Source organism: Girardinichthys multiradiatus, chromosome 1 (genome assembly GCF_021462225.1).
Source record: "Girardinichthys multiradiatus isolate DD_20200921_A chromosome 1, DD_fGirMul_XY1, whole genome shotgun sequence".
In the NCBI taxonomy this organism is placed as follows: domain Eukaryota; kingdom Metazoa; phylum Chordata; class Actinopteri; order Cyprinodontiformes; family Goodeidae; genus Girardinichthys; species Girardinichthys multiradiatus.
Genome location: NC_061794.1, coordinates 21,053,548 through 21,076,700, shown reverse-complemented (window position 1 = coordinate 21,076,700; position 23,153 = coordinate 21,053,548). Strand labels below are relative to the sequence as shown.

General features: G+C 38.4%; 2 protein-coding genes across 3 annotated transcripts in view; one reads left to right on the top strand and one right to left on the bottom strand.

Annotated features, from left to right (window-relative positions):
- Nucleotides 1-14,480, bottom strand: part of pex14 (peroxisomal biogenesis factor 14) — a 75,332-nt gene extending 60,852 nt beyond the window's left edge. The window contains exons 1-2 of one of the 2 annotated variants that reach the window (XM_047378327.1): nucleotides 14,403-14,480; nucleotides 12,359-12,406 (exon numbers count right to left, since the gene is read on the bottom strand). In XM_047378327.1, coding sequence (XP_047234283.1) covers nucleotides 12,359-12,406; nucleotides 14,403-14,438 — 84 coding nt within the window. In that variant the 5' untranslated portion in view covers nucleotides 14,439-14,480. The remainder of the gene's footprint in view (nucleotides 1-12,358; nucleotides 12,407-14,402) is intronic. The other variant, XM_047378335.1, reaches the window with a different exon arrangement.
- Nucleotides 14,481-15,770: 1,290 nt separating this feature from the next.
- dffa (DNA fragmentation factor, alpha polypeptide) lies at nucleotides 15,771-22,761 on the top strand. The gene is made up of 6 exons (XM_047373273.1): nucleotides 15,771-15,972; nucleotides 16,648-16,806; nucleotides 16,906-17,060; nucleotides 17,251-17,455; nucleotides 18,523-18,650; nucleotides 20,425-22,761. The coding sequence occupies exons 1-6, from the start codon at nucleotides 15,879-15,881 to the stop codon at nucleotides 20,626-20,628; spliced, it is 945 nt and encodes a 314-aa protein (XP_047229229.1). The 5' UTR covers nucleotides 15,771-15,878; the 3' UTR covers nucleotides 20,629-22,761.
- The last annotated feature ends 392 nt before the right edge of the window (nucleotides 22,762-23,153 follow it).

Here is a 23,153-nt window from a genome sequence, read left to right as displayed (position 1 = left end):
TTGGCAAGCAGCTCAGCAGCAGACACACACCTGTTCTGACATTTTCTGTCGACCTTGACACAGAAAACACATGACAATGCCAATCTCTACATTTCAAAAGTAAAGGCTCGCTCTTTTTTTGCTTCCCTTTTCTTATCCCCATGACACCTAAAACCACTTTCCACGTACTTTCAGAGCCATGATGTAGCAAAAGAGCAGAAAGGAGAGAGACAGGAGGACAGTTATGTAAAAAACATAAACCCTTATACGGAAAGACATTCTGTTTATAGGAGGCATACAAGTATTGCATACTGGACGACTACTAACAACTATCTGGGTTGGCTGACTCTTTACAGGACCTCAAGCCAATAATACCTTACTTTAAATCCCAATGTACAGAGTAAACAGCACTTGGGGAGCAAAAATAAAAGAGGGGATTATCGTCTACTCTATATTCTGTGGTTATTGTCTGCTCACCCTTCCTTTTGAAGTTTATGACTGAGCTACACTGCACCCATCCATCTACTGTTTTAATCAAAGAGAAAGCAAAGCATGTGCTTCCAGGAGAGCTGCATACAGAAAAACAAATGCAATCTTCCTGTTAATCACTACATTAACAAGAAGTCGACAGAGTTGACACACAACCCGGGGAAGGCACCCAGTCCAGGTGTTGGATAATTGTCAGTTAAGCCAGTGACGGCGGTGACTTCTTTGAGCGGTGCCAACCTCTGCTTCACTAGTTCCTCACACCTTTGCCCTACCATAACGATAGCTCTTAAAAGGTGTTTGTTTTTGCTAAAAAGTGCAGGGAGATGTAGAGAGAACTAAAAGTCTTGGCCATGATTTCTGCAGGTCGACTGTGGTGGACTGTGGCATTCATACAGTTATTGTCAAAGCAAAGTGAAGTTATTTGAATAAAAAACACAATTGAGCTGGTATGAGATCATCAGGTACGGACATCTTGACTGAATGTATGACATGATCTTCTTGTTTGAACTGAAAGGAGAAAAACAACAAAGTTGATGAACTAATATAACACACCAATTATCAGAGTTATAATAATATTATTTATTGTTGCTTTTTATTTTGATGCATAGCATTAGCCAAACATATAACACTGAGATCTGCTAAGTGTTTATTGCACAGAATATTATATTTCTTCAGCTATTTTGTTGTTCATTAAGATACAGAGTTTCTTAAAATTATTCATACCCTGGCAGATTTAGATAAAAAAAAATTTTCATTCAACTAACACGTTTATTTTTGATAGGAAATGAAAAATGCATTGTTCAAAAGTTAATAAAATAATCCACAAATATTTTTTTTATCATGTTAATAATGGCATGTCGAAAATTATTTACATCCTTAAAAATGTTGATATTACTCCCAGTCAGAAACAACACGTTGGCAAAATTAAAAAAAATAATTTTAAACCTAAACCATGCCATGGGTATGAACAAGTTTTGGCATAGCTGTAAGCACAGCAAATAGCTTTTAACAGACATGACAGCTGTAATTTTATAATAAGGTAGATGGGTGGCATTCCTTAAGACTCCGAACGATGACTTGTCCATGTTTCTCACAACTGAAAATATTTCCAATTGGTCTTAAGCAGTAATCGAGGTAAAAATGTAGTTCCCTTCTTTCTGCCACATAACTTGCAATGCACAGCAACAGGTAGAAGAGGGTCAGGGCTGCGTTATTCTATGCTCTATGCAGCCCAAGAAAAAAATGGGTGCTCAGGCACTTTCTCTAGCATTTCGTTAAAAGAGCTTTAAACCCATGGAACAGTATGAGTGGGTATTCTAAATTACAACTTTTCAACAACTTGGTATGACTTTATATTTGCAACCAGCTCATCCCTAAGACGTGACACGCTGCTAATCCACTTCCTGATCATCCTTCTTAAGATCGAATAATCAGAATTCAATAAGTTAAGCAAGTGCTCTTTTGTTTTTAGTGGGTTTAAAGAAGAATTATCTCAGTTTGTGCTCCACGTCCTTTTCATTTCAGCTAAGACACTTTCACACCATCTCCTTTTTTCCAGATTCCCCAGATAAAGCCCCAATCTCGGGACGCCACACGCAGAGAAACGCTGAAATCCTATTAGCATTTTGCTTTCATTATTTTTAATCAAACCCAAGAAACTGACACATATTAATTAATATCTATTACCAGGTTTTTGTTTTTTTTTTTGTTTTTTTTTTGTCCCTCTCCCGGAGAAGACGTTCAAGGGAAAAGAAGCAATTAACTTTACAAAATAATCAAAAGAATTGTTACAGAAATCTGATAAATGTCATGTGAGGTCCCGTCTGAATGTACGAAGTGTAATACATTCTTGCTGTCATATTCCATTAAACTGCTATTACAGTTTTGATAGAACTATTAGTCACTACATTATTAATAACATTAATGTATTTACATTTTTGGTGTACAAGCCTGCTTTCAGGCCATAATTTATGAAGGCAACTTCAGATATGTTGGAACATTCTCCATCTGAGCTCTTTTGTGTTGGTTATTGATTGTGAAAACAGTCAAAATCCAAAATCTAATACCCCTCCGCCCCCCTCCCATAGCCTTTAATGTATTGGACTGGACTGTTTACATTAAAGGGACTGGGATAAAGTGCATTTACATCCGAAGGCAGAAGTTCATAATTTACATTTCCAACATTTATTAGAGGTGACAAACGAGAGTTTGGTCCACTCATGCTTTTCCACAATGCAGCACTCATTCAATCCATATAAATTACAGCTGGGCTAGAGAGTGCAAGAGCAAATTATTTTATATGTATGCATGTATGACTCTATAGGGGGTTACTAAGACAAATAGGGAATTACTTGATTAGGCCAACAGTGGTTAACAAAGAAAGAAATATGAGACTAAGTGTTGGGCCAATCAAGTTTTAGCATAAATATTTGGCCCTCAGTCAAAAATACCGCATAAGTGTGGAAGCTTTAACCTGCTGTGGTGACTGTATTTCACTGTACGACTGTTTCACACAGTATGGATGGCTCTTTTAAGCATCGCAGCTCCGACTGCTTATCCTTAGCTGGCGCTAATATTATTCAATTAAAAGAAACTTGCCTAAAAGGCAGTATTATATTACATAATTAGGCGAGGCAGCATTTTCAGAAGTGTAGTTACAAATGCGCTGAGGGGATCCTAGTATTTGAACAAATATCTGGCGCTGTAGGGGAGCTTGCAGACAAATTAACAGCTAATAACTTACTGGGAAGCCAGATAAAAAGAGGAAAAATGTTCCCCAAAGTGTCAATTACAAATATTTTTTTTCCACTGATTTCTGCACTTGTGAGAGTGAGAGAGATGCTAAAAGGGAATTTGAACAGTGTGGGTTGCTCATTTCATGTATTTTTTTTTGTTTTGTTTTCTTTGTGCAAGCTGAATTGATTCTGCAAGAAGCTGGAAAGCTTAGAAAGCATCAGTACGCGGCCCCTTTATGAGAGCACGAGCTGGCCTGAGAGGAGACAGATGGACGCAGAGGCAGAGGAAATGAAGGGGAATTCAATCAAATTCATGTTCATTAAAAATCAGAGGGCATCTCCAAAAAAAATTGAAATATGCTGACAAATCAGAGGGTCTCAGTACCTGAATTACCATAGTCATTTACTTATTAAAACCAGGATGCTTCCTGTCAATCAAGAGCCATCACATTCCCCATTTGCGGCGGAAAGCCGCCGTAATTGCTTCTCATACTAATCAACACAACTTGTGTAATTATGCCTTGAAAGTGACATTGGAGGCTGAGAGCGATGTGAGCAGTCTTGACAGCAGAGACATCTCGGATTCGTCGGGAGATTTCCAGCCTCGCTGCGAGGAGACAAGCCGCTCTCAGACCAACTTACTCACTCGAGCAGTTTACAGCCATAAACACAAAGAAAAGACAATAAATCACGCTGAAGTAATTACAAAGCAGAATGGAGAGTATAAAGAAAGCTAAGCTCAATAAGACCACTTTCCCAAGTATATTGAGGCAAAAGGGCTACACTGTAATTAAACCGGGGTCGTATTTCTATCATTTCTTAAGTAAACATATTGTGACAGTTCACTAAATTGTGGGAGAATAGGAAATTACAGCTCTGTTACCGAGCCGTTTACATTATCATACTAGCTGTGACAAAAACCCTGCAAATAAAGTCCTAAGTATTAATTAAAGTTTATTAAATTCAGCCTAACCACAGACTTTACATATGTCTCCAAAATGAACTTTGTGCAAAACTAACTGAAACATTCCTGTGAGCTCAGTGGAGCTATATCCAAACCATATTCCCAGGCTGCATCTGTCACCCGGCACACCGCGGCCCAGCTCAGGGAGGTCAGGGCGAGGTCAAATTACTGCAACAAATCAAGAGCTCTGACTTACGACATGAGACTATCTGCTTAAAACGTGTGATTTTATATGGCAAGGAGAGCCCAGCTCCCCTTCAGTGTGAACGTTTCACCGAGACATTTTCATAGAATAAAAATGCTATCACAGGGGTTTGTGATGCAGATCGAGTCCAGCTGAACACCCAAGGCAGAAACCACAGAATGAAAATAATTTTTTTTTAAAGGGGTTGGACTCATCTGTGCTCATCATTTTCAAAGAAGTGGGTGGAACCTAGGCAAAAAAAACAAAAAAAAAACCATCAAAAAGAAGTCAGTTGATAATTTTGGCACACTATGAGTGGAATGAGCTTAATCATTTCATCTGCAAACAGAAACGAAAATGAAAGATTTATGGCTCATAAAAAAGTTCAAACGACCAGAAAAACCAAGATCCCTGTCTGCGTCATTCCACACTCATGACCTCCAAACTTCAGCACATGTTGGAGACAAAGTGATAAAATGGCTTTCTGTGGCCAAATGTGAGCAAAACAAGTACAGTAACTGACATAGAAAAGAGAGGCTTTTACAGGAAAAGCCTGTGTGATTCACCCCAACCCCCTGCGTTCAACTCCTAATGAGTCAAAAAGTGTGACCCGCACTTAAACAAGACGTCACAGCCAGAAGCTGTAAACTCATTGCCCCCCCCCATCCAAAGCCCGCAACGTTGGCAGGACCTGGAAGATGGGCTCCGAGCATGCACAATAAATCTGACGTGAAATCATAATCATAAAAGCAATTAGCTGACCCTGCGCCACTCGTCCTTGGACATGACAGTGAGAATTCATACAGAGTCCTCTAAGGAGGCGGCGCGAAGAGGAGAAAAAAAAACAAAAAAAAACTGCAACACAGCAACAATAAAACAGAGGGCCCTTCCTGTGTCATTAACCATGGAAACAAACAGAGCATTATGCACAATAATTGCTGTGAAACACAGAATGGAGCTTTTATGCTTTTCGAAGAGAAAACCTAAACCACGACTGCTGAAACAGATGCAGACTGAGCATTTCTGACCCGATGATTTCAGGTCACTTCCATACATCGCACCCCCCTTCATCAGGCCTGTTGGTGCATGAAAGATGATGTTAGTTATTTTTAAAAAAATGCAGGTTAATGCCTTTTATGTGGTTTGTGCTGTGTGCAACTTCAGAATCAGATCAGATAACACAAGTGCACAAATTTGTGAAATCTCACAACCTTGAATTGACACACACACACACACATCCTCACAACTTTCTCCTCAGTAATTACAGCGGAGCAGAACGAGTGGCTGCCACCTAGTGACCGTCTTCCCCAATAATCATGAAATATCTCCATTGCTCGCACCCCCAGTCGGACCATAACTCTCCTTTACTGCAGACAGCTCCAATAAAGGATTACAATTACAATTAAAGTAATGAGCAAAGAGGAAAAAAAGGGAAAAATCTCTGAGAAGGTTCCCTTGGCTAACTGAATGGTAGCCCAGTTTCTTGACAGAACAGAGTTACCATACTGGACCAATTACCGGCTCTCATTTTGTATTCTGCCCCAATAATTAATTTGAAGCATGTTGAAACCTGCAGTTCTCAAAAATTGAAATGATGGCTTTAAAAGTGATTCATGTGAAATAATTAGAGATCTGAATTTTCAAACAAGATATTAAGTTCTTGTTCATTTTTGGTTTATGGAGGCTGAAAAGTTAAAAGCTTAATCGCAATCACTTTGAAGTGTGCAGTAGTTTCATTGTGTTTTTTAGATTTTAATCTATCTATCTATCAAAAAAAAAAAGCACACATATACTATAAATCGCTACATATATAGTGCCTTATAAAAGTATTGAAACCAAAATAGTTTTTAATCAGTTTTACAAATAAAAATCTGAAATGTGCAATCCTTGCATATGTATTCATCCCCCTTTACTCTGAATTTCTCTGAAATGACATGGTTGATCACCTAAACTCGCAGGCTGGGCAAGCAGTGAATTATTCAGAGAAGCAGCAAGGAGGGCCGTGGAGGAGCAGCTGAGATCCACAGCTCAGTTGGAGAATGTGATCTCAGGACAATTATTAGTTGTGCTCTCTACAAATCTGAGTTTCATGGAGGAGTGGCAAGACAAGAAGTAGGGATGCATAAATATGAACATTTGGGCCCATATCGAATCCTGCACTGCATAACTATCACTGTCTTATGCATAAACAAATGCCACATGGCTAACCTCCTCCCCCTCCCTCTCCTGAAACATGCACAAACTGCAACAAGACAGAAATTAACATCGGTTATAGTTTTAATTCTGGGACAGATGCCGATATCTTTAAAAGAAGTCACTAAAATCGGCCGATGTCCAAGTTAATGCTGATATATCGTGCATCCCTAATATGAAGTCCACGGAAAATAGGCGTTCTGGTCAGATGAGACTAAAACTGAACTTTCTGGCCAACATGCAAAACACTGTGTGATAGAAAACTAACACCCTGAACACACCATCCCCACTGTGAAAAAGCATCATGCTGCGGGGCTGCTTTTCTTCAGCACGGAGGAGGAAGCTGGTCAGAGATGATGGGAAGATGTGTGCAGTTAAATACATGGCAGTCCTGGAAGGAATCATGATGCAAAATGATCATCCACAAGACTAAAGACTAGGGCAGGGGTTCACCTTCCAGCAGGAGGACAAACACAGTCAGAGCTGCAATGAAATGGCTCAGATGAAAGTCTAATTATGTGTTAAAATGGCTTCGACCTAAATCCGATTAAGAATCTTTGGGCTAAACTTGAAAACGGACGTTCACAGACGCTCTCTGGATTGATTTTCAGCCATTTTGTAAAAGAAATGGTTACAAATTTCAGTCTTTAAATGTGTAACCTGGTAGAGACATACTCCCAAAACACTTATATAACTATAAGCTAAGCTATAACTGTGACGAAAAGTGTTGGTACTAAATATTGACTCTGTAGAGCAGAAGATTAATGCACGTCACACTTTTCAAATGTTTGTAAAATTAAAAATTAAAAAATTAAAACCAAGTATCATTTTCCTTCTTCGTCATAGCCATGCACTGCTTTGTGCTTTACTGTGACATAAATCTCAATAAAATACACAGAAATGTGGGGTTGCAACCTGATAAAATGTGAAAAACGTCAAGGGGAATGAATTCTTCTCCAAGGCACTGTGAACATGTTCGAAGGGGATAGTATCACTCAGGCAAGACCCCAGTTCAACCTTTGACTTCCTGGTAACACCACTGTTTTACATTAGGCTTACACCCACATGGAAGTGCAGGAAAAAGAAAAAAATATCTCTTTCCAGAGCTAACATATGTGCCACATCTGTCAGCCAGTGCCTCCCGGGACGCAGCGAAGGAGCCGACAGCGAGGAGTGAAATGATGAGAGAAACAGTCTGACAGAACAATAAAGAGGTTACAGTAGCTACAGCGGTCCCTTCACGGCTCCACCAGTAACTATTAGTTTGGCCTCAGCTAACCAACCAAAATTCCTGCCCTGAACACAATCATCTTCAGTTCCCCCGTTACGCCGAGGCGACTACACTGTAGCAGAGGGGCTACGGAAATTTGAAGACTGCTGAGCCAAAACAGATCACTTCAAAGCGGCTTATTTAACGCTTGCTAAATTTTTCATCACAGTCGCTTAATATCCTGGGGAAGCAGGGCTTTTGATGTTGCTGCGAGACCGCGGATGTTCTCCTTACAATTCTTTTTCTCCTCCCTCTGCTGTACTAAAATCCCCAAACCTGAACACATAACACACACCCGGGTTCATGCTATCTATGCCAACATGCACACGCTGACTGACAGCGATGCACCTACTGCTAACATAAACCGCACGCTTGCATTCTTACAGACAAACACACATTTAGTCATTTGGGGCCTGGGTTGAGGGCATGGAAAGTAAATAACTGGTTTCATGCCAGGAAGGATATTCTAAAGTACAAGACCTGGGTTTGACAAACGCTGCAGCAGACTCAACAACTCAACGATAAAAGCACACACTGCGCTCTAGGTGAGCTCAGATATTAGTCTCCAACTTCTTATTTCATTGGAGCAGAAAAATGAGTTTTGATAATAAATCAAATTGATTTATTTATTTTCAGAGCAATCAAACCTTTCGAAATGTTTCTTGTTTTTTTTTGGTCACATTTATTTATCAGGATAGACCAAAGGCTAAAAAATAAAAAAAAAGGAGCAAACATTTTCATTGCTTTTTCATTTTTAAATGTCAGTCACAAAAAAAAAAAATGAGATTATGCTATGACAGCTGTAACAACAGCCCAGATTTTCAAACCTATATTATACCTACCAAACTACGGATGGCCCACTCATGACGTCGTTATACGTACCTGGAGCCGTATAAGATGCAGAATCTGCTGGCACCGCATCTAAACCCTACCAATAAACTCAGTAGCTTTGAGTTGCAGCAAGAAAAACAAGCTTTGATTATTCAAAATCCTTACAGGTTTTTTCCTTATATAAAAACATGTTTATTAGTAAAAAAAAAAAGCCATCTTATGTTTTGTTTTTTTTAAACCAAAAACAACCATAGAACCATCTAGAGAGCTCTAAGGAAACTTTTTATTTTTAAAAGAAGAATTCTGTTAATAAGGCATCTAAACCAGAAATAAATATATATGTATATATAAATATAACACTAACTATAGCAGCAAGGCTACTTAAGATCTGCCGGCGTTTGCTTACTTATATAGTCAATTTTAATGGTTTCCTTCATGGGATTAAAATACAGGCTGTTAGTATGTCATCAATGAAACAATGAATATAGTTGCGGTGTTTTCGAAACAGCTTGCTTAATGTACATCTGTGCTGATATGATAATTAGCCATGCGCTAATCACCTTACACTAACAGCTGCAAACGCAGATCACTTCAACCGAGATGAGGTGTAATCACTGACCCAGATAAGGATCAATAGTCAATGAATGATTGATTCTGATCAGGACCGTGATCCAGTGTTTGAGATCAGATCAGTATGTTGTGATTCATTGCCTTGAAATGACCTATTAAGATGAGTTGCAACATTTGCCGCTGCATGCGTACAGGGTGAATACAACATCTCTGTGGTTTTTTGCTGACGCAAAATGAGCAGGGCTTTTTGCAGGTGTATAAAAAAGACACCAACTAAATAAAGTAACATGCTTCGATGTTTGAGTTTAGGTCGGCCAAAACGCATTTAACCCTACCTGGTGCAGTAGTTTGTTATTCTTTAAGCCTTCATTTCAGAAGACCCCGTAGTTATGGCATAGGTGTTATTTTCTCTAGCAGGGTCAAATTACTGGATTGCATTATGCCAGCAAAATAACCCAATGAATATGGAAAATCCACTAAAACCAGGTTAAATCTGTCTAAAAAGCGTTAAAGCCTCGAAGGATTGCAATGGAACACAATGCTGAGGGACAAATGTACTTATTATATTATATTCATCATGTTATATTACCAACACAATGTAAGGAAATGTACCTGACAATCAGGTTTTTCCTTTCTTAAATAAAAAAAAAATGTGCAGTATCAGGACTCATGTATCTTAACTGGTGAATTAGAGCAGGAAAAATGATTGCTGGACACCAGAGTCAGAACATTACCCCAATGTACGATTTTTAATGGATTTGAACCGCTGTCTGACTTTCCTATTATCAATACAAGATCTTTGTAAAAAAAAACAAAAAATGCAACCTTGACTGATAATAGGAGCTGTGACTTTTAAAAGGCAACTAAATGAAATAGGACTTTGGCGAAAGCTGTTTGTAATACAAGTGTAAACTGAGCAATGAAAATATTTCATCTCACAGAACACCATTTTTGGTCTGTTGACATTTGCATCACAGGCTGATGAATAAAAGTTAAAGAAAATAATAATTCTATGAATAGCTTTCTATTTACAAGACGTCTGAATGGTGATGGCTCTTTATTGACTGCTGACCAGATCCTTTACAGAAAAGACAAAGATTTATATTCTTATCAATTCTATAGAAACCCCCAGATCACAAAGTTATGGCAATTTTTTATTTGCATAGAACTTAGTTCCAGTCCATTATTATTTACTGTCAAGGCTGGTTATATCTTAGTAGCCAAGAAAGAAAAAACCTAAAAGTGAGAGCAGAGGGGGAAATGTTTGTGCTTTATTCACATTTTTCTCGGGGTCAGTTTTCCGCTTCGCCGATATGTACTTCCTACTACCGTTTAGAATCTGTAAACCATTTCATACCCATGTACACAAACCACTGTGTAACACTCTTATTTTTCATTGTTCTCAAGTATTTTGTTTTATTATGGAGATAAATTGTCATTAAAAATGCTGCGATCTCACATTTAATTCTCACATTTAATTCAGTTGCCAATGACTTTATAAAATGTTTATATTATGCTCTATTTCCACTGGTTTTGGTTCAGATATCCCTTTTTGGCCAGTTAACTTTTATGAAAAAATGACAGGTTAGAACCCCTGGTTCAAACCAAAATAACTTTAAGCAACGATCTGCTGGTATATACATACTAGAGTCTCAATACCACATTTCCTCATAGGAGACTTGAACTAGAGTACAGCAAATTACTATAACTGAAATGACCAGCACTATGTTTATAAGCTTATAATTTTAACATTTCCAATATATACTTATTTTAGCAACATAGATATTTGGGGGAATAAATCATTCATTAATAAAGTCAAATAAAAAAAATTTCTGGGTTTCTCCTAAAGTACTTGCCACTCCTGGGGTGAGCAAAATGCGTCTCTGTAACTGCAGGTCCAGAGCGGCCCCTCTGGGTTGTGTGGTGGCAAAGGCTGTGGCACTGGCACCCCTGAGCTGGGTCCTTTTGCCACTAAAGAGAGTCCGTGCAGTGTGCCAAGGCCTTCTGATGTGGGCGAGGTGAGTCAGAACCTGTTAACATGACTGGTGTCCCCAGTTTGACACACAGCACTGTCTGACATAGCCATGTGCACATGAATGTTATACAAGTGTAAGTGTGTGTGTGCCTGCTCTCGCTTCCTCCTGTCCTTCCCAACCCTGCCAGCACTGCCTTTCCTCTCATCCAGATAAAATCCTTTCAGACACAAATCTCAATTATTCACCTCATCCAAATAATGCCATGTGACAAGAATTATCCCTACTGTAATAATCCACTTAACTGGGAAAGAGCAGCTCATCAAAAAGAGAAAAGAGAATAGAGAAAAGGGGCTGGAAGTGAGGAGGGAGGTGGTGGGACTTGTCAGTCGGTCTCGAATCAGGACCTTCGCTACAAGAATTTCTTCCCTTTTTGAGGAGGCAGCCTCAAGTGCGCCAGGATGATGAAATTGAAGTAAATTGAAAGAAAGCCTGTGAGAATGCTCCCACAATCAATAAACGCAGGATTAAATTAGCCTTGGCATGAAGGGATGATGGGGGGAAGATGAAGAGTGAATGGTGGCGAATGACATTGAGACATGCTGGCTGAACAATACAACCTGGGTGTTGGGCCCATACAAGGACGCCGAGTGTACCTGGGACGTACTCCATCCCATTTAGGAACAAGAACCCGCCTAATAAACACTTTCCTATAATCACTATGAAAGATCTACTGATGCTTGCTGTTGATAGAACTCAAACCTGAACTACTTCTTTAAGCATGCATTAAAGGCTATGTAAGCAAGCAGCCGCTGCTTTCTGGCATCTTTCTCTAAACCATTTTCTGATAAAAACGTGGATTTTTCTGCAAAACAAATCAAATCTGCTCTAAAGACAAGACCGCACAAGTATGTAATTATTAAAGTTACAGCTACAAGAAAACTGAACCACTTCTTACTTTGTTTTCCACTCTAGAGGAAAAATAAAACATAAGGTTATCTTCCCATTATGTCTCCAGGTTATCAGTATGATGTAGAACTGTTTTGTTTTTTACTTAACCATGTAAAATAAATTATATTAGAACGACATTTGGTTTAGCTAACTGATCTGCACTTCCATTAAACCCCCACGTTTCAATCAGCTAACTCGGATAAGGTTCTGCCTCCTTACCAGTGCTTCTCTGGGCCGAGCTGCCCCGTCAACTCCAGGAAGGCCCGACTGCAAAGACAAACAAAGTTCGATGTTACGGTGCCATCTGCTGGACAACACTGGACATGACACTTAGGTGTATTCCTATAAAAGATTTTCTTATAGCCAACTGGCAAAAGTGTAAAAATGTGCTGTAAATAGAATAGGAACGAGATCCATTAAAAAAACAAAACTGTTGACATTTATTATACTTCAATGTACTGAATTTCACCTAAAAAGCTCACAACACAAAAATTATATTGCTGAATATAAAAGAAAATTCTACTTAGGTGTTGAATAATTAATAAGACACATTAATTATTAATGTTACACATATAAACTACGGCTGAGTATTCTTAAAATTTTATCTTATCTTAAGTTAATCTGTATCTTTAGTTTTATTGCAATTCTAGCTGCTTTCAAATATTTCTATTTGGTTATTATCACATATTTTTCTCACTATAATTGTTGTTTTATTACTGATTAACAACAGTAATAACATTAATTGTTAGTTTTTGGAAGTAAAATTTGAAATTTTTTATTTCCATTTTTTCTTGTATTACTCTTATTAAGATTTTAGAATCTATGCTTCTCAGTCGTTTTACATGTGGCTAGCTCATTAGCTCTTCATCATTGTTGTTTGTGTTTTTTTCCTTGCCAACTTATTTTTCATTAATTACTAAATGCATGAATAAATATAATATGGAAAAAAAAAAACTTTGGGTAGTAGGAGGTGCTGCTATTACTCAACATCAGAGGAAAAACGTTTTGAAGACTAAAGAGGACCCCCTAAAACAACGGATGAATGGATTGTGTCCAGACCAGCAGAGCCTCATGACTTAATTCCGGTTTTGGACCAATCAAGACAAGAAAACAAAAGTAAAGAAGCACCAACAGAATCAAACAGAAAAAGAAGGAATTATAAGATGGTCCTTATTTATGCATGAAAGCATAAAAGTCCCTTGATCTCATTTTAAACTCAAAAAAGTGGAAAGTACATACTGTTGGATGGTGTGAATGAAGACCAAAAGGGGTGACAGTTCTTAGTTTTGATTAATTTATTGAACATGAAAAAACATCTTTTTTTTTTCCTGCACATCCAAGCTGATAAAGGGAAAGTCATCTGACTCCAATCTCTAGCTGATCAGTGAATTGACTGGTAAAAAATAAGGAGCAAAGCAATGAAATTTAATGGGGGGGGGGGGAACCTCTAGAACAGCACACAAATGACCTTTCTGACAACCATTTTATTTCCAAAATGACATGAGTGTAACATGTGGTTCAGATTGATCCTTTAAGCAAGGGGTTATGATTTATTTCACGTTAGGTAATATAATCACAATGTAAATGTCTGGCACCACATAAGCTGGGGTTGCTAACTTTGTGGTGCAGGAATATCATCTGAGTTGTCTCAGTGAGTATAGCGTTGTGGGACTTGATTAATGGTTTAGTAGCATGCACTCTGCCTTTAACATCTGTTTGTTAAATCACGCATGTATTTACAATACAATACGTGTAACTCAAGTGATAAATAGACAAATATGAAATCTTAAAGCCATCCTTTTCTATAATACCTGCTGTCAATTGTTTAAGGACTAACAACAAACTCCTACCAGCCAGCCCTGTGGCTCTTCTTGAATGACCTTTCCATTGCCAATATCAACAACCTCCCATGACAGAATCATGACTATATGTTCAGAGAGAAACAACTTAGCAACGTGGGAGCGTAATAAATGGCAGGTCAGTTAGATAAACAAGCTGCGTTGTCTGTGAAAACGTATGGCAAAACCTAGGACTCGTTTATATCCACTTCTTAACAGCAGTTTGTGTGAGAGGAAACTTTTAAAACGTTCCCCAGTTAGCATGCTAACTAGCAAGCATGCTAGCACCTATTAGCTGAGCAGTTATTGCAGCAGCCGCTAAAAGGGCTGATAGCTAAAAGCAACAAATTAGAAGCACATTCGAAGAGTTCCCGGTGATATCTGGGGAACAGGACGTAAATGTTGGGTGAGAGACAAAGAAAGACCTGTGTTGGTGGTTCAGGTTGCTCGGTGGAGGCCATCTTCCTAGCTCCCCAATAGGTCGATGGAATCACGCTCGATTGCTTTTCCTGAAACAGACTCTTCTTTCACACAAATCTTTACTGTATTTGTTTAGTTTATTCAGGAGTCATCCCAAAAGCGGCTTAGCTTCTTAAACACTGGAAAAGCCCACCCTTAAAGACAACAATTAAAGGAAATTTGCATTGTCTATAAATATTCTATATGCTCTTCGAAGAAACCTGTATTATATTATAATATAATATAATATGAGCTACAGCAATTAAATTTTCCTTTGGGAATAATAAACTATTTTTGAATTGAATGTATTATATTCTGTTCCATCTGTGAATCTGTCTGTAGTGTTCAAGAGCAGAAGCCTAAATTTCATGATTTACAATAACAATCAGGAACAACCATGCTTATCTCCAAGCATGCATCCAAGGAGTCACCCAACCCAACACAATCCTCAAGCAAATGAATGAATATATGATACATTTATTGTCATTACACTTAGTATACTGAATTTAGGAAAGGTTCTACTACTAGTACCATAATCAAGAAGGAAGAACATAACAAGGAAATATTACATGAGATACCTTCTACAAATAAAATAACATATAGGGTATTTTTAATGGCAGTAAATAATACAACCAACACATAATGCTTTAGAAAAGTAAGTTCCTGTATATCCATGATTAAAGTTTATTGCTTTAGTTTAGTTCATTAGTGTGGACTATTGCATTTAGAGGAGGGAAAGCAGAGTCTTTTTGTTTGTTCTCAGAGGGTAAACCAGTTGATGACTGAGGTGACAAGAGTCTTTCATTATTTTGTTAGCTCTAGAGAGCATTGGTGGGCAAAAGTCATTGTGGAGACTGTCGTGTACACCAGACAGGTCAAGAATGGAGTTATGGAGGTGTTTGGAGCAGGATTAGGTTAGAACAGTGTCATGGGCTTTGATGCAGATGTAAAACTGTGTTGGTATAACTTTATTTCCAAACAACTAGATTCCATAGTTAGCAAGGAAGACGGTCGTGAGTGTTTTCAACCATTTCATAAAAATGTCATCGCATTTCTTGTCACTCAACTTTCAAAATAAAGGCCACTAGTGCCACAATAAATAAATATTTATATTATATGTGTGTGTGTGTGTGTGTGTGTTGTCATCTTTTCCCCGAACATAAAGGTATAAAGTAAGAAATGCTGTATCTCATTTAGCTGACAATGCATATGTTTAAAGACGAGAGTACGTAAAATCCGCTGTAATCTTCATTTGCCTGTTTTATTGTTACGTCCATCCCTTGTTGTCTTGTATAAACTACACATCCCAGCATCCTTAGCGCTCAAGTGGCGGTTCCGCGTTACGAAAAGGGCAGGAGTAGTTGAACGTTTAGCACTGCAGTTTCGTGGTTTCTAGGTCGAAAACTCAAAATAAATATCGGTTTTTAAGCTTGAGGCTCATAATGACAGACGGGAGACCCTGCAAAGTGTGTAACTTCACACGGCAGAAGTCGTACGGCGTGGTTGTTCCCTCGTTGGATGAGCTGAAGAAAAAAGGTAAGTTGATATGGGGAAAACACCTCCGAGAAACTATTATGAGACTTCCTTTTATTAGTTGCCTTATTGGATATTTGGATCAGTTTCATGTAGTTCTGGTTGCTGTTTTTTGTCATTTCAGTTTGCTTTGGCACCGTAAAGGAGTAAAATAACATGCAAGGGAGATAAATGTCAGTTATGGTCTTTTAGTGGTATTCAGGATCCATGGTGGTTTTACTGCTCAAATCAAGCTTGCTTAGAACTCATGGTCGCTAGAGTTTTGTACAGAAACAAGTCAATCTCAGTCATGTTCTAACCTGCAAGTCTTTAAATGAAAAAAAAAAAAAAAAGTCAATCTGCTGTTTGTGTTTATTCCTAGATTCCTAGCCCCATTTTTCATATTTTGATTGATAATAAAGTTTGAAAAGCATGTATCCTTCTTTCACTTCACGGTTATGCGCTGCTTTTTTGTGGGTTTTGTCGCATAAAATCCCAGTAAAATTAGTTTGTGCTTTGTAGTTGTAACGTGGCATAATGTGAAAGTTAAAAGGGTATAAATACGTTTGTCCCTGTACAGATTCTGAATTACAGTCTTTGTTCTTGTGATTTTTTTTTGTGATGGATGAACTTTCTTAGGCATAACTGATATTTCGTTAATTATACGTCTATAACTCGGAATTTCTCCTCTTCCTACAGGATGTGAGTTTCTTGGAGTGAATCAAACTGACCTGGTCTCTGTGGTCCTTGAGTGCGATGGGACCATAGTAGAGGATCAGGCCTACTTTTTGTGTTTACCATTTAACACAAAGTTCATGTTGCTGCATGATAAAGAGACATGGGTTCCAGCTCGCAAGAGTAAGCAGAAACATTTATCTCAAGCTTGGATGGATTCCTGTTATTCTGCAAAGAAATGCGCATTTTTGTGTTTTGTTATTCTCTTCGCTCTTACTGCAGTTGATGGTGGGACGGCTTGGATGGCGAGGGAGTCCGTGTTGCTGGAAGCTGACGTCGTCGACTCCTCCATTCTTGCAGTACCGTGGTGGAATCTGGCGCTGCAGCTGAAGCAAGACCTGGCCAGTATCATCCTCATGTCGGAGGGAGACCTACAGGTACAGACAGGATTTCTCTGTTTCACTCAAGATTCCTCTCCTGTAGATTAGAAAGAAGGCTGCATGGAAAAAAGTTTTCCGCTGCCAATTTAAGGGATTGGATCATACAAGCATGTAAAGTTTTCATTAATTTATTCATACTTTTGCATAACTAAGTGTGTAATTTGGAGAGAATGTTGTACTTTCCCAGTCATTAGTGGATGCGCCATGCTCTGAACTAGCCTCTGCCCTGGGCTTCCAAGAGAAGAAGACAGTGGAACTTCAGGAGACGCTGCAGAGGGTTTTGGATCGCAGAGAGGAGGAAAGGCAGTCCAAAGAGCTGCTCCAGCTGTACCTCAAAGCTGTGGAGAAAGAGGACAGACGGCAGGAGGAGGCGAGCACGCCCAGCCAGCATGGTATAACAGATTTATTATGTGGTTACTGTTTATATTCTGCCCATATGGAAATAGTCATTGTAAAAGACAATCTGTGGGATTTTACTCTCGTCTCATTCCACAAAGTGATTTTGACATATTTTCGCTTTTCAGCACAATAGACTTGTATTTCTTTTAAGATAAAGACGCTCAACAGAACCGTCTCCCCAGTTTTCAGCCAATTTGTCTGCAACATTAGTGCTTTTGGATTTACTGAAGAAAAATTTGTTGTTTACAGGGTTCCTATGGACTTTGGATCTTTGGTTTCAGTATTTTTCAGGTCTGGAAAAAAAATAAAAATAAGACGATGGAAAAATATTTGTAATTCCAGACTTTATTTTCTTATTACTTAATCAAATATTTGTCCTTCCTGCCTTCTTTTGTTATTTTTTTCCTTCCTCCCTAATTTTTTCCTGTTATTCCTTTCTTACTGGTGCCCTTACTTTGTCTGTCCTTTCAACAGTAAGTCACTGACTAGCAGTTAAAGGTTCTCAGATACCTGGAAACAAGGAGAATATAAATCATTAAAATGTTTCATTAAAAAGGAAAATATATATATATTAAGAGGGTTTTTCCTCCACTGAATACATTTCTTTTGTGAGATTATGCTACTGTAATAAAAGAAGGAAGTATTATTTTTAGGTATTCTTAATTTGCTCATCTTTACCAGGGGTTCTGATGATTTTGAAGGAGACTTTAATGAATTTTCAAACATCTGTTCATAATCTTTGCTTTTGTGTTTAAGAATAGCAAACCTTTTCCACCACGCAAAACTTGATTCAATAGGCAAAGATTTTATTTGCGTTAAATTAAAAGAAAACAATATTAAGGAGAAAAATTAAATTGGTATTTTTTTTAAGGTTAACCTAAATTCCTAGGTAATATTTCAGTGATTAGTTGTACTTTCTTCACATTGTGATTGATCACGGCGCCTAGTTGCACTTGTGCCCTTTGGTCACTAGATGGAGTCATTGCTGCTGCTCAATAATCCCTCATGTTTCTCTCATTTACTATAATCTGTGCTTCTGATATATGATTTAATATGTCAGGTGCTGGAGGCGTGGATTTGCCCGATGGAAGGGAGGTGGACTCTGCGTCCGGATTCATGTCCAGGACACTGATGGTCCTGAAAGGCAAAACGAGCCCAGAGACCCGACTCTCTACTGAGGATTTGCAGGTATTCTCCTCTCACTACTCGTCCATTATGCCTTCAGTCTTTTAAATAAAATAAAAACACCTTTATAATGACGCATCAGAAATACCAGACCTCTCTAAAAGCAGTAAATGGGAATTTTGAAGCAGAACATTGCAACAAAAGTACATTCCAGCTGTTCTGTGAACTCTGTCATAACTTGCGTCATTCCTTCTGGTGCCAGATGTTTCCTATACACCTCGTATTTTTCACATCTAACATTACCCTGCACATTAAGTCGACCCACCAAATAGAGATACATATATATATATATATATATATATATATGTTGTTTAAAATGAACCATCTGCAGGCCACATACATTATTCACCGGGAGGCTTAGCTGGCCGGTGGTCCTGGACACGCATTGATAGGGAACAAAATCGTGGTGTGTGATTGGTTCACAGCTGAACTTTGAGCGGTGCACTTGTTGCTCAGGGCGCACATTAATGCCAGCAAGCCTACTGAGTCTGGCGTTTAAGAATGATGAAGTACAGTGCCTGGCAGTGGTGAACATTTTCCACATGTTGTGACGTTACAACCAGATTTCAGCGTGATTTTATTTGAGAGACCCACACAGAGTAGTGCATACTAGGGCTGCAACTAACAATTATTTTGCCAATTATGATTTTTAATTGATCCGTTGACCAGTTTTTGGATTGACCGATTAATAATCAGATAGCAAATAGGAGATTTTTCACACAGTATATCCAGGTGAAGCTAAAACTATGCCACTAGAGTTTTGCATAGATCATATTTACAGACAAGGAAAGTTTTTCATCTTAAATGCAAAATTATATATTTTGTGCACAGTTTGGGCTTTATAACTGCTCTGAGAGGGTTGTTCTTTCAGCAAATAACATGTTTTAGAGTCTCTATACTCCAGTTAACGATTACTCAATTCCTAATTTTGGTGACAATTATTTCAACAATCTATTCATCACGATTCGTCAGCTGAATTGTTTCAGCCCCAGTGCATACCTCATTATACAGTACTTTTTATTGCTTTGCAGATTTGAAACCTCCCAGTTTCGAGTCATTTTCCACTCTTAATGGTTTGCTTTGCATGATTGCTCTGCATAAACTCTGACCAGCTTCATGGTCCCTCCTGAAGAACAGTATCTTCACATCATGATGTACTTTTGTTTATGACGACGTGCAAGTGTTAGTTTTCTGCCCTACATTGTTTTGAACGGGACTTCTGATGGCTTTCTTCACACAATGGTTTCCTACTTACCACTCTTCCTCTTAAGGTCAGAATTGTTATCTATGTGACTAATAGTTCTCCTGCTAACATATTCTCATACCTGAGCTGTGGATTGCTGCAACTCCTCCAGTAACCTGGCCTTCTTGGCTGCTTTCAAGACGATGCACTGCTTTATGTTTGTTTATCAAATGAAATTGCAATAAAATTCATTGAAGCTTGTGGTTTTATTGTAACAACATGAAGAAGTTCATGGGGTGGAAATACTTTGGCTGCAAAGCTAGAATCCCTGAGACATCTGAAGCTCATTAACTGAAACTGTTTTTATGTATAATTAAAAAACATTAGGTTGTGTCTGTTTATTTCCAGCTCTAAGAGAGTAACACTATAGAAACACCTTCTGATCTATTCCAGCTAAACCAGTAACAGCTTTGCTATAAGCCATGAGATTTTAATTAGCGCATGCAGAGATATGTAAAGTTACTGGTCATAATAAAAGCTCGGGTACGAACATCTCCTTTGTTTGAAATGATATTGGCCTCTGTGTGCATGTAGATGGTAGTGAGCAGAGGGCTGGAAGCCATGCAGCAGGTGCTGGGCTGGGACATAGCAAGGACGACCACGCTGCTGCAGGCCTGCGAAGCGGAGCTGTCCACGCGCCTGAAGCAGATACGGGCCATGCAGTCCATCAGCAGCACACAGCAGGATGGCAGCAGACAGGAGGAGAGCGCAGCAATGGCGACCCACGGCAGCAGCTAAGCCAAAGCTTTACCTTAGCAGAGACTGATAAGGATTCACACTAACCTGCCTAAGGGTCAGGAGAATGGAATTTGCGCTGTGTTGCTGTTTATATATTCACTGCTGGAATACATAAATGTTAAACATGTGGATATCTGCATCGTTTCAAGAAAGCTGCAAAGGAGCCAAAGCCTAGAGAACCATTGGGCTTATTTGCACAAATGTGTTCAGATTTAGTTGCTTTTAATTTGGATTGGTATTTTGCTGGGAGAGAATCATATCCTTGTGAATATTAACAAACCAGCACCCAGCAGGCTTATATAGTGATGTAACAGAGGCAAGTCAACAAGCATGTCACCCAGTACCTGGCAAGTATGGAGAGCTAAATGTGCCATGGTTCACAAAATAACGTGTTAAATAAATATTTATATATTTGGAAATTTAAATCAAATTTGGTCATGCATTCACTCAGTAATAAAGTTATCTATAAGTCTACAAACATGTCTGTTACGAAATACATAATTACACGTGTAAACCGTTTAAAGCTAAATTCATTGTTACAACCGTATGTAATTATTATAGTATTAATTTAATGATTTCATAGTCCTGTGTCGCTGCTCATGGTGGAATTGTTTACTATTGGTCCTCGTTGAAGTCAGTGGGCGGGACTAACACAGCTATACACAAGGTGATTGGTCTACTGTGGCTTAACCAATCTAACATCAAGGTATATTTGACTAGCTAAAGTGACTGTTCACATTATTTCATCATGCAATGTAGATAGGGGAGCACTTAAATAATTATATATAGTTTAACTTACAAGTAGTTAAAGTTTTATTTATATTAATGATTTACAAAGTGTATTTAATATCTTAATGACACATACATATTAAGATTTTATTGATTGGATTTGTTACAGTTTTATTTGAAGTAGCACATACAAGTATTTGATAGCTTATTTTCTGGATTGTGGCTCTTTTAGGCCTCAATACTGAAAGCTAAACAACCGATACATAGATTTTTCTTTGAACGTCTTTGTGTTGTCCACTAGATGGCACTATACAGGGCTTCTTAGTCTTCAACTTTGTCCAGATTTTCCACGTTAGCTTTGAATTTCCTTTAGTTACATATTAGAGCTGGACACTCATTCGTTTTCTGTTTTAATTTTGATTTTGTTTTTTTTACTAAAGGCACATTTTTACTCCTAAAACTAGCTTATTGCACTTTTTTGCAGGAACCCTTGAATAGATCACTGTTTAGGGAAGAGTCCAGAAATTCTGTGTTTTGTAATCTGACGTTACTCTGAGCTCGGTCTTCATTGTTTTGCTTTCAGTTAGATGCGTTGCTTTGTCGGTCCATTGTTAGATGCAACATTTACAGGTGAGTTTTATTATTGCTCGACCTAAAAGCAGCTTAGCTCCCAGTCTGTTCTCCAAGTTAGGTTAACTGCAGTTAGCTTTGTATTTAGTAATCTGTTTCAAAACTATTATTATTATTATTATTAACTGTTATTATTATTCGCATTTAACTGTGGTTAAACATGAATTCTTCCCACAGATGAAAAACTAGTTCTTTGGGGAGTTTGGGGAATGTACTTCCTGATGTTGTTACCTTGTTATTCACCATCTTTTACATACCTCCAGTAATAACAGTAGGTGTGCTCTATGTTTCATCAGCTGCAACATTTTAACAGAGGTTAAAGATAAGATCTACCCAAGCAGACTTTTACAACACAGCCAGAAACCAGTAACACTAGCAGATTAACATGTTATTTGCTTACTCCGGATGATTTAAGTCTATATCTTGCACCCAACCCTGACAGTTATGTGTCAGTCTGAAGGATGTGTGATGTAAGACCGTGTGCGCAGGTCCGTGTGACATGAACACGAGGTAGGTTGTCTCCGCAGTCTCTGAAACCCTGAAAAAAAACAACGGTCTTATTATAAAAAGGTGCTCCATTCACAGCTCTCCCGTAATTAGTGAGTATTGTATCTTTTGAAAGAGTAGTTGAGCCTCAGCGTGTTTCAGCCTATTGCTTTTTTTGAATAGTTTTTAAGCAGAGGTTAAAGGTGTGATGTTTGTGTATAGTGATGTAAGGGGTACATTTTCCCATGTTTTTTGGTAAATAAACGTATCTCCAGTCTCTTGACAGTACTACCTTGTCCTCATAATTTTTTGTGCACATGTTTACCATGTTCCTGCATGAGTTAAGGAATAATGTGCATATGAGCTCTACTGCTGTATGTTCTCCAACAGCTACCTAATGGGAATCATGGTGTGCGTAGTTCCTGTGAAACTGGCTCCACCTTGCCTGAACAGTTTGGCGCCAGTGTGATGCAGCATCAGAGCAGTCAGCTGCATTGTGCTATCATATGTCACAGTGTCTGTATGAATTAGATGGTGACTTGTGAGTGCTCAGGTAAGCACCCAGGCGCCCCAAAGACTACATCATGCTAGAAACTAATCTTATTCCATTTGGTTCGGCGAAGACCTTCTGAGTCTAAAGATGAATGGATCTGTTGTTACGTCACAACAAAAATTCAGAG